Source organism: Giraffa tippelskirchi, chromosome 8 (assembly GCF_054371585.1).
Source record: "Giraffa tippelskirchi isolate mGirTip1 chromosome 8, T2T-mGirTip1v1.2.pri, whole genome shotgun sequence".
Classification (NCBI taxonomy): Eukaryota; Metazoa; Chordata; class Mammalia; order Artiodactyla; family Giraffidae; genus Giraffa; species Giraffa tippelskirchi.
Genome location: NC_137282.1, coordinates 129,942,370 through 129,954,651, shown reverse-complemented (window position 1 = coordinate 129,954,651; position 12,282 = coordinate 129,942,370). Strand labels below are relative to the sequence as shown.

Sequence of the window (12,282 nt, the reverse complement as noted above, 5' to 3'; positions counted from 1 at the left end):
TTGTTAGCCATCTGTATGTCTTCTTTGGAGAAGTGTCTGTTTAGTTCTTTGGCCCACTTTTTGATTGGGTCGTTTATTTTTCTGGAATTGAGCTGCAGGAGTTGCTTGTATATTTTTGAGATTAATTCTTTGTCCGTTGCTTCGTTTGCTGTTATTTTCTCCCATTTCAAAGGCTGTCTTTTCACCTTGCTTATAGTTTCCTTTGTTGTGCAAAAGCTTTAATTCTAATTAGGTCCTATTTGGTTATTTTTGCCTTTATTTCCAATATTCTGGGAGATGGGTCATAGAGGATCCTGCTGTGGTTTATGTCAGAGAGTGTTTTGCCTATGTTTTCTTCTAGGAGTTTTATAGTTTCTGGTCTTAAGTTTAGATCTTTAATCCATTTTAACACATTCTTAACTTACGTTTCAGATTGTTCCAAAGCTTTCTTTTAAACTTGAAACAAAATTAGTATGCCTGGTCTGTTTTTCCCTTTTACAGAGCTACTTTGATAATGCGCTGGACCTAGAAATCTTTCTACTAGGGCAATGAGTTTGATTCCTTTTCTAAAGGCCAGGTATCTGATAAAAAGGAAAACCAGAAAGGAAAATGAGCCGTTTAAGGTCATTAATTCCAATAGAGGGTTATCTAATTGGGGATATTTTGCTACTAAGCAGTATGTGTATTCTGAAACAACTTAGATTTTGTACCTTAGTGTCGTTGGTACCTCTGTCTTTTGATCTGCCTTGTAAAACTGCAAAACTCCTAAAGGGTACCGGCTCAAGATTCATCATGAATGAATCTACCTCTGACAACCCTGGGAAAATGCAACTGCTCTATTTGGGGCGGGGGGGGCAGGTCAAATATAATTTTCCCATTACTCTATTATAAATATGTTCTACTGAATTTCAATTATTAATTTACGTGGCATGCTGTATTTTTCTTGATATTCCTGGTGCCATAGGTATAGTGAGAAGTCAATACATATTAGTTGGTTAAAAATAAAAATAATGCTGCTGTCTTAGAAAGAAAAGATCAAAATGGGTGTTTTTAGGGTCTCATGCTAAACCACTAGGTTTGGTCAGGCCTCACTTTTCCAGGCTGAGTTAGAGTTCATCGGGTACATGGTGGGTCTCGTAACTGACAGATGTGCCATGGGAGGAATTAGATAAGAAATCATTTAAACAATCAGAGGAGGGCTAGATAATCCTTGGTTAAGGGTGAGCTTTAATCTGAAAGGCTCAGATATTAGTCTGGGAAACACCTGGCAATTAGTATTCTCAGTCTTCAATTCAGATAGAGCAGATGAGCAGAGGAACAGGCCAAATAGCATATCTGCTTAGAAAGTGTTATCAAACAAGGAAAATTAGAGTGAAAGCTGAATTTTGGATGTGCTGGCTGCTGTTGTTGTTCTTAGTTGGTTTGCTGTAAAAGCCACAAGCATATATATTACAAACTCCTCTTCAGCCTAAGAGAGATTTCTTTCCCCTGACTTATCCTAAAATAAGGGAAATTCTTATTGAGCTATTTCAGTCTAAAATAGAAAAGTGAGTGAAAACAAAAGTTTTTTTACATAAGAATGGAATATAAGCTATAAGATCCGACAAGAAAAAGCAAGTATTCAAAGGATCCTAGGAAATCTTATAGGTAATATAAAGAAATTATTCAAATCACTGAAGACTGTATTAACTATTTATAATCATTTTTGAAGTGATTGAAAACATATGAGATTAACTGAAAGTAGAAAAAAGGTACGAAAAATGTAATAGTGTATTGTGTGTGTGTGCTAAGTCACTTCAGTCATGTCCGACTCTTTGTGACCATAGCCTGCCAGACTCCTCTGTCCATGGGATTCTCCAGGCAAGAATACTGGAGTGGTCTGCTATTTCCTCTTCCAGGGTATCTTCCCAACTCAGGGATCAAACCCATCACTCTTAAGTCTCCTGCATGGGCAGGCAGGTTCTTTACCACTAAGCCCCACCTGGGAAGCAACTTAATAGTGTATTATGTAAACACAAAAATCATATTTCACATATCATTTTTTGCCCCTAAAATCAAAATTTTCAATCTTTTTTCAAATGTATGATATTTCTTTATTTACTTTTAATATGTATTTATTTACTTGTTCAGTTGAAGCATGCAAATGTTGCAAATGTGGGATCTAGTTCCCTGACCAGAGATTGAACCCAGGCCCCTGGCATTGGGAGCGCAGAGTCTTAGCCACTGGACCACCAAGGAAGTCCTCAAATTTTCAATCTTGAAAATGGCCACACCCACACAAATCATGATGAAATAATGAACAAAAGTGAAAAGTTGGTTGCTCTACCAATAAGAATATGTGTAACAAAATCATAGAGCATGGGGATTAGACGTTGTACATCTGCAGATTACAACAGGGAAGATGAATAGACAGGCTTTTAAAAAAGCTTATCACTGTTTTCCAATTCTTGTTGCTCTACCATTTCTTTTCAAATTTCTCTTTCAGCCTAGGAATATCTCCTGCTCTGTAGGAAATGATTCTTGTCCAGTGAGAGAGCTTCTTAGGATGGTAGCCCAGCCAGTGGCAGTAAATGGCTTGAAGGGCTGGAGGAGAAGAAGCTGTGGCCTTCAATACAGAGGTGTGGTGTTTCCTCGATTGAAAGCTCTGTCTTGTAAAGCTGCAAAAGCAGATTCAAATACCACTCCACTCCGCAAGTACATTGCAACTCCAGGTCCCTTTTAGATACACAGTTTGAAGCCACCATTATCTGACAAGGTCAGTTTTGAGTCATTTTTTACATTCCAAAGGGCTTCCTGGGTAGCTCAGCTGGTAAAGAATCTGCCTACAATGTAGGAGGCCCCAGTTTGATTCCTGGGTTGGGAAGATCCTCTGGAGAAGGAATAGGCTACCCACTCCAGTATTCTGGCCTGGAGAATTCCATGGAAGATCCGCTGGAGAAGGGATAGGCTACCCATGCCAGTATTCTTGGGCTTCCCTTGTGGCTCAGCTAGTAAAGAATCTGCCTGCAATGCGGGAGACCTGGGTTTGATCCCCGGGTTGGGAAGATCCCCTGGAGAAGGGAAGGGCTACCCACTCCAGTATTCTGGCCTGGAGAATTCCATAGACTGTATAGTCCATGGGGTCGCAAAGAGTCAGGCACAACTGAGCAACTTTCACTTTGAGCTTCCCTTGTGGCTCAGCTGGTAAAGAATCTACCTGCAAAGCAGGAGACCTGGGTTCAATCTCTGGGTTGGAAAACCCCCCTGGAGAAGGGAAAGGCTACCCACTCCAATATTCTGGCCTGGAGAATTCCATGGACTGTATAGTCCATGGGGTCGCAAAGAGTCAGACATGACTGAGCGACTTTCACTTTCACTTTTCACTACAATCCAAACCACTCTCTATACTGCATGACATCAGTTAACCACCAAACATTCCATTGTAGCCTGTAGATTCTACCATCATTCCTTACTACCCTATGGCAAACTGTCCGTTACAATGTCATAATTTTTTAAGTGATAGACATTTAAAACTCCATTTAGAACAATGGATTTTTCCAGAGTTTGGATATTAGTTATCTTCTACTATATGCACAAATGTTTAAATGGCCTTTCTGAACACAGTAGTTAATGCCAGTTAGAAATTTGTTGTTGTTCAGTCGTTAAGTCGTGTCCAACTCTGCAGCCCCATGAACTGCATCACTCCAGGCTTCTCTGTCCTTCACTATCTCCCTGAGTTTTCTCATACCCATGTCCATTGAGTCGGTGATGCCATCCAACCATCTCATCCACTGTTTCCCCCTTCTCCTCTTGCCCTCAATCTTTCCCAGCATCAGGGTCTTTTCCAATGAGTTGGCTCTTCACATCAGGTGGCCAAATTATTGGAGCTTCAGCTTCAGCATCAGTCCTTCCAATGAATATTCAGGACTGATTTCCTTTAGGATTGACTGGTTTGATCTCCTTGCTGTCCAAGGAACTCTCAAGAGTCTTCTCCAACACCACAATTCGAAAACGTCAGTTCTTTGGCACTCAGTTAGGAATAGTGCAAGGAATTCATGAAGATAAATGAATTTTGAATAGGCTTATTTGGAGAGTAGGAGAAGAGCATACTTTTGCAGTAAGACATACTGACCATCAAGAGGACAATCTGGGGAGGAGAAAGGGTAGTTGAAGATGTTCAGGCTAGTGGTTAATCAGAGCTCTGGAATCAGGCACAGAGGGTAATTGAGTCCAAGATAGATTTAGAGATTTAAGTCAGTCTTGCTGTACAAAGAATTCTAATTTTTAGACTCAAATTATATTTCATGGATTTAAAGACTTTGTGTATGGAGTTCTGAAATTATCAAGCATGCCGTAGAGATTCTGGAAAACTAGAAATTAACAAGAGCCAACAATTTAACAGACATTTTTGAATTCTGTTGTGTATTGCTATGTGAGGGTTACAATGATGCATCAGACCTAGTCCCTGCCTTCAAGAAGCTCAGAGTCTAGGTGGGAGGAGGTGGGAAGCGAGAGCCTCTGTAGAACCTTTCAGATAGGCCTTCCCTGAGAAGTAGGCTTCTGCCAAGTTGGAGGAAACTAACTTTCATCGGCCACAGACTACCAATATGACGAACCTGTAAGGGACCGGTGAGCCTGGGTTTTAGACTTTTACTCTATAAAAGAAAATTATTTATTCTCAATCCTCTGAAAAGGGAAACATTTGGCAAATGACAGATTAAAACATTTTTGATACCAAAGCCTCAAAAAGAATCTGAAAAAAAAAAAGGATTATTAAATAATGGTCAATAACCAGTTAGAAAAAAGTCAGCACTGATTCATCTTAATTTCATTCACTTTTCTGATAGGGTTATAAAAAAATCCATAGGTCAAGTAAATTCAATTTATTTAATAAAGTCTCTCAAAATATCCTTGGGGATACAAAGAGAAATTGAAGATATCTGAAATACTTGGATTGAAGCCAATTAGAAGATACCCATGAGCGGACTAGCAAGCAAAGGTGTCTTCGTGGAATGCTATTGTTCTGCCCTACTCCGTGTCCTTCAAAATTGTTTGGGTGAAGAGATGTAAGATAGTGTCATTTGTAGATAGCACAAAATTGCAAAACAATAAAATTCCAGAATTACCTCAACAGATAGTCATGCTGGGAAAAAACTAATCAAATGCAGTCATCAAGCAAACAAGTATGTGTGTTTCCCAAAGAAATTCCGTAGCACGGGTGAAAGGCTGGAGCAAATATGATTTATCACTTTGTGTGCTATTTATTGGCAACACTAGATTTAGATTGTTCAGATTCCAGTATTCTCTGCTGTGGTTAGGCTATGTTTGAAAGAATATACTCAATTCAGAGTGTCAGAGAACCATATTTTAAACAGAGTTTGATGAACAGTCGTGTAAGGCACAGCAGAAGAAACTGGAGATACTAGTCTCAGCGAGTGTGTCAGTTTAATTGAGTGATTTAGGTGGGCTTGTTATAATCAGATATGTGCTTTTAAAGCATTCCTCTGACTGCAAGGTGGGGAACAGTTGGAGGAGACAAGAATAAATTTGGGGGTGGGCACTAGTAAGGAAAGAATGTAGTAACCCAGGTGAGAGGTAAAGGTTATTTGGAGAAGGAAAGAAGAGGATGGGGGTAAATGCCACAGAATGGATTAGACTCAGCATGCGGGAAAGTGATGAGGGTGTTTGGGGTAACATTAAGTTCAAGATGCTGGTAAGGCATTTTAATGACGATTATCAGTCCAGCTCTTGGACATTCTAATCTGGGGTACAGAGAAATTGTGGCTGGAAATGAGGACATGAGAGGCATCTGAACAGTAAACATCAATAGTGAGACATTTTATGACATTTTACAGTTCATGGACCACTTCAACACTTCAATTGGTAATTAGTATAACTCTCTGCAGCAAAGCGAGTTTTATTATGGCATTTCAAAGGCATGAAAACCAAAATTACTTTATGTAAATTTGCTTAAGATTTCAACACTAGTAAGTGATGGAACCTGGGCTTAAAGAAACCGGGTCATCCAATACCAAGTTCTAAGATTTGGGTGTGTGATTTTTGACTACATGACAGTACCAATCCAATGAATGACAGTACCAATCCAATGAGAGTCCGTTGGACAGCAGTGAGATCAAATCAGTCGATACTAAAGCAAATCAACCCTGAATATTCATTGGAAGGACTGACACTGAAACTGAAGCTCCAATACTTTGGCCAGCTTATGTGAAGAGCCAAATCATTGAAAAAGACCTGATGGTGGAAAGACAAGGCAGGAGGAGAAGAGGACGATAGAGGACAAAATGGTTGGAGGCATCACCGGCTCAATGGACATGAGTCTGGGAAGCTCTGGGTGATGCTGAAGAACAGGGAAGCCTGGTGTGCTGCAATCCATTGGGTTGCAAAGACTTGGACATGACTGAGCAACCGAACAACAACCAATCCAATGAGAATCAGAGCTATGGAAGAGTTCCCCAAGAGGAAGAAATATGGTGACCATAGATAGCTTCAGACATGGCTGTTTTTACAGACTGGAGGGAAAAGAGCCCAATAAAAGAAAAGCAGGCTGAGCAAGCAGTTAGAGGGTGAGAGAGAGAGAGCACCAGGATGACCTTTGGCTCTAGAAACCTGGGAACAGAGGGAGGGTGGAGAGCTTCCACAATGCAGAAATGGTTAGCACTGTTAGGTTTTACCTAAATGATCAGGATGCTCAGTGCTGAAAACAGATCACTTTCTATCCTGCACATTCAGCTTTTTTTCATTGTCCACTCTCATTTCACACATTTTGTCAGTAGCTCCTGAACTGTATTATAAACACCTTGAGGGCAAGGTCCAGGTCTTCTTTTCCTTCTTGTCTCTGTACTGCCTAACATGGGGCTGTATACACAGACTGATACAAAACGTGAAAGCTCTCTGCATGCAGATGATTAATCATCGCTAAAATTTTTCCAAAGGCACTGTCGCTAGTGCCAACAGCACATTTGTTTAAAATGTGCGCTTAAATTTGAATGAATCTGCCTAAATGGTGCCATCTGTTCTTAGGCCGTTTCAGAAAGGTTTTAGTACAGTTTTACCTTTAAAAGGACAAATGCAAGGGCATGCCTATGAGACATAAAGACGTCCTTAAGTAAACACAGAGCAGGCACTGGCACATTCAATCACACTTAAGCAGCTACACATTAAGAATGTTTTCTGAGGTTTAAGAAAATTTTAGCTAAGAGGACACCAACTACTACTTCATGCAGAAAATATTTATGAGAAGTTACAAAGTTGTAGGCATGGACTCCTACATATATTACTGCATTTTAATTACAGACTATAGAAATACAATTTAATTTGCTGTACCCTTTGAAATGGGTTGACTCTTCCACTCTTTGCTAATGGCCCACATTTTACTGTGATTTCAGTGCGTCAATTTACAGGCTGAAGACAGCTGTTGGGGATAGTCTCTATGTTAGTCATTTCTATCAATTGTCATTTGACTTTTGTTACAGTGCTGTAGGATTTATTGTTGTGTGAATATAACAGTGAAACGAAACCCATGTTTAAGTTCTGCAAATAACTTACAGTCACTTCCAAAACACCTCAACTTAGGTTCTAAATTTGAGTTTGCGGTTTTACATGCACGGTTATTTGCTGATCCACTTTAGCATGCAAAATCACACACTGGCTAGGTTTGGGTATAGTTATTGTGGCAAGGAGTAATGGGTCAGATTTTCAGCCTATTTAATTCACTAGCTACATCATCATCACCAAAACTATGCCAGCATCTGGACATCTGTATATTTTGCCGTGTGTGTGCCAAGTCGCTTCAGTCACGTCCGACTCTTTGTGACCCCATGGACTGTAGCCTGCCAGGCTCCTCTGTGCATGGAATTCTCCAGGCAAGTATACTGGAGTGGGTTGCCATGCCCTTCTCCAGGGGATCTTCCCGACCCAGGGATCAAACCCGCATCTCCTATGTCTCTGAATTGGCAGGAGTGTTCTTTACCACTAGCACCACCTGGGAAGCCCCTGTAGGCAGATTCTTTACCAGCTGAGCTACCAGGGAAGTCCCTGTATTTTGCTAGTTGGTATAAATCTACAATGGTGTATATCAAGAATTTACATTTACAGAAAGAATAGCATCCACATATGTTACCCTATCTGAATACATGTGTATCCATATAGAAATTCTTTTGTTAAATCCCATTTTGCAAAGGTGGAGATCTGAATGGCTTTATGCATATGAACATTCCTTTGGAATATTTTTGATACTTTTTATTTTAGATGTTTTTAGATGTCTGATATCTACCTACTTCTGATAATTTTTAAATAAAAGAAGTAGGATATTTAAGATAATGGTGATGTCATCTCTCACAGAGGCAACCACTATCACTAATTTGCTATATCCTCTCAGTCCATTTTTTCAACTTTTAATGGCCTAGGTTATGGCACCATGAGCTAATGTTTTTAAATAATATTGCCTTCTTAATTATCTAAGTTTTATCATAGTATTTTTGTCATTAACCTTCCATTTTTCTCAACATTCTGCTTTAGAAATCAATGTCAACCTACACAAAAGTTGTTGCGTTTTACTGTTCTGTAGTTTGAATTAGTCTAGTTTATTCATCTTTCCACTGCAAAATGTCCATTTAGGCTGCACATCTTACAACAACTTCTTGCTGCCCTAAGCAGTGCTGCAGTGCCATTTGACTTTTGTCTCCGTCTCTGTCTCCCTCTGCCTCTGTTCTCTCCCCTATAATGTACCTGGCCCAGGTTTCCCTTTTGGAAATATTCCTAGTGAAGTGAAATGAAGTGTTAATGGCTCAGTCATGTGCAACCCTTTGCCGCCCATAGACTGTAGCAGACCGGGCTCTTCTGTCCATGGTATTCTCCAAGCCAGAATACAGGAATGGGTTGCCATTTCCTTCTCCAGGGGATCTTCCTGACCCAGGGATCGAACCTGGGTCTCCGGTATTGCAGGCAGATTCTTTACTATCTGAGCCAGACCAGTAGTCAGCTTCTTATTGCTGGCTTGTGGGTCATAGGGAATTCTCTCTCAAAAAAAAAAAGATTTTTAATTTGCAATCCCACCAGCAGTATATAATATTTCGACTTCCTTATATCTTTACAAATACTTGTTTTGTTAGACTTTATTTCTTACATTTTTTTCTGGTCTGATAGAGGTGAATGAAATAGTTAATTGTTGGATTTTAATTACTTGTCTTGAATATTTGTAAGCCTGAGCATTTTTTCAAAGACATGTTGACCGTATTCAGGTTTCCTCTTTATAGGATACATATTCATATCCTTTGCTCATTGTTTTCTGAGTTGTTTGTCTTTCTCTTATTGTTTTGTGGGGATTCTGTATTTCAAATGTTAATCTTTTGTCAGCCCCATATACTGCTAATATCACCTCCCAGTCTTTTAACTTTATGGTAGATATCACGGCTTCCCAAGTGGCTCAGTGGTAAAGAATCCACCTGCGACTGCAAGAGACATGGGTTCCATCCCTGGGTTGGAAAGATCCCTGAAAAAGGAAATGGCAACCCCCTTCAGAATTCTTGCCTGGGAAATCCCATGGACAGAAGAGCCTGGCAGGCTGCAGTCCATAGGGTCACAAAAAGTCAGACAACTGATCTACCAAGCAGCAGCAGCAGCAGATATCATCACACAGAAGTTCTTTAATTTTGGATTTTTGATCAAGTATTTCAACTCCATTCATTTTTGTGTTTTATGTTTTTTCATAAATTATCTATTACTACCTTGGGTTGATTACAATATGCTGCTATATTTTACTAAGGTTAAAGTTGTGTTATTTCATTCAAAAAAGCAACAACCAGACTTGTGGACATCTCCTGATAAAAAGGTGCACCACCACCGATAGCCCTGCTAAAGGGATAGGACGTAAGTCTGGTCATGCCCTCGATCCAGCTGCTGATACCCAAGAAATAGAGCTGACAGGACAAGTTGAACTCTCCCATGAGCACGTATGCAATCAGCCAAGTCCAGACCAAGAAACTTTGGTCAAATGGCTGAAGTTCTTCAGCAGATACGTTGTAAAGAAAACAAAGGGGTGGAAAGGGAACCTGTGGATGGAATGAGAATCAAACACTTATCAAGCTAAAAACCTAAGGACAAAGCTAAAACTATAATCTAAGGATGCATAATTAAGTGATAAAACCCAAAGAAATCTAAGGAAGGGATTACTACAGAGTCAGGAAGAAAATGTTTATTTTGGGGAGAGGATTAGGATGGGTCTTCTGGGGTGCCTGACAGAATTGTTTTTTGACCTAGGAGGTAGTTAGCACTATGTTTGCCTTGTATAATAAATCATTTCACTAAACTAAAAGAAAAAAAAAAGAAGTTGTGTTATTTTGCACATAAATCTTTATACATTCTGGAATTTATTTATGTGTATAGTATGAGAAAGCAGTCTAAATTTACATTTTCAAGATGGATAGCCCATTATTCCAACACCATTTGTTAATAAATCCATCCTTCCTCCTCTGTGCTATGATGTCACCCATGCCTTATGCAGAGTTCCTTAAATGAGCATAGCATGTTTCACTGACCTAGTTATCTGCTCCTGCAGCAGTACCACACTGTTTTAATTACTCTAGTGTTATGATTATCCCTGGATATATAGCAAGACAAGACCCTTTTCCTTATTATTCTTTCACAGAATTGGTTTTGATTATTTTCAATATTTGCTCTCCCATCTCATTTTTAGAATTAATTTGTTTTGCACTGTAAGCAAAACCAACAGCATTTGTATTTCAATTGCATTGAATATATTGCTTAATAGAAAGAGATTAATACAGAGATTAATTTTGGATTTTCCCATCCATGAAATGGTATATTAATATCTGGCATCTCAATTTTTCAGGTTTCCATTTAGTATTCTTTAATATTATTTTATCATTTTCCTTGTAAATTACATATCTTTTATAAGATTAATCTCTTATTATCTCATCATCTTTGTTGCTATTATGAATAATATATTTCCTGATTAATTGTTGCTGGATTATTAGAACTTTACTGATTTCTCATATTTATCTTTCATCCAACAACTGTGCTCATCTTTTTAGTCCTTAACAGTTTATTTGTAGATTTTCTTGCATTCTCTATGTAAACCACAATGTTTTCTGTGTATAAGACACTTTAATTTCTTATTTTCCTATTACTATGCCTCATATTTTTTCTTGTTTATTATTGTGACTGGGAGCCCCAGTTCAGTGTTGGATAGTAGCATTGATGTTAGGTGTCCTTGCCTGTGGATTGTGTGTACAATTGTGTAATGAACTCTCAGTGCACCCATTCCCAGATCTTTTCTTATGAAATTCACATTGAGCATTTTCAGTATGGCTAGCCAAATTTAAGGTATGGACTGTGGTCATGTAATGGGGTAAACTTACTGTATTGTTTAAGAAGACCCAAGTTTTGCCTCATTCAAACTCTTACTTTCTGAATGAACCCACCCATATCTGTTATCAGTCATTCAGGAGGTAACATGAAATATATGAAAGTAATTCATATTAAGGATCTCCACTGCAAGCATCTTTACTCCATTTGAAAGTATTCACTTCACGGGAAATGTCTTAATCAGTGGAAATATAAATTTAAATCTGTTGATAGTCTTCCAAAATTCTCATTGTTCACGTTTGTTTTTCAACTTATATATTATAGACTCCTATGAACCAAGCTTCAACCCGTTCTCACTGCATTTTCACCATTCACCTGTCAAGCAAGGAACCAGGATCTGCAACCGTGAGACATGCCAAGCTGCATTTGGTAGATCTGGCTGGTTCAGAGCGGGTTGCGAAGACTGGAGTCGGAGGCCAGCTTCTGACAGAGGCCAAGTATATCAACTTGTCCCTGCATTACTTAGAACAGGTGAACAGGTGGGGTAGGATGACCTATACCTACCATGTTAATAAATTTCATTCATTTTTAACTGGAGGCTAATTGCTTTACAATATTGTATTGATTTCTGCCATCGCCGTGAGTCAGCCGTAGGTATACATTTGTCCCCTCCCTCTTGAGCCTCCCTCCTTTTGACCATGTACCTAGCATCAGGCATTCTACTAGCAGTTTTTCCCTGTTTTGTGTCTCAAAACAAAACATATATGATGTAAAATTATATTATATTGGTAGCAAAATATATATAATGTAACATTTACCACTTTACTAATTTTTAAGTGTACAAGCGGCATCAAGTACATTCAAAATGTTATACAATCATCATCACCATCCATTTCCAGAAGTCTCATAGTCCCAAACAGAATCTCAGTACCCATTAAACAGTAACTCCCATCTCTTTATACTCCCAGCCGCCATTGT

The 12,282-nt window shown here is 39.0% G+C and overlaps 1 protein-coding gene across 12 annotated transcripts in view; it reads left to right on the top strand.

Annotated features, from left to right (window-relative positions):
- Positions 1-12,282, top strand: part of KIF6 (kinesin family member 6) — a 406,499-nt gene that overhangs the window by 141,974 nt on the left and 252,243 nt on the right. For 9 of the 12 annotated variants that reach the window (XR_014062975.1, XR_014062974.1, XR_014062973.1 and 6 more), the window contains exon 7: positions 11,629-11,835. The exons of the other annotated variants lie outside the window; for them this stretch is intronic. Coding sequence is in view for 4 of the 9 variants with exons in the window: in XM_081523232.1 (XP_081379358.1) it covers positions 11,629-11,835 (207 nt within the window). In the remaining 5 variants the exon portion in view is untranslated. The remainder of the gene's footprint in view (positions 1-11,628; positions 11,836-12,282) is intronic. 12 annotated transcript variants of the gene reach the window in all.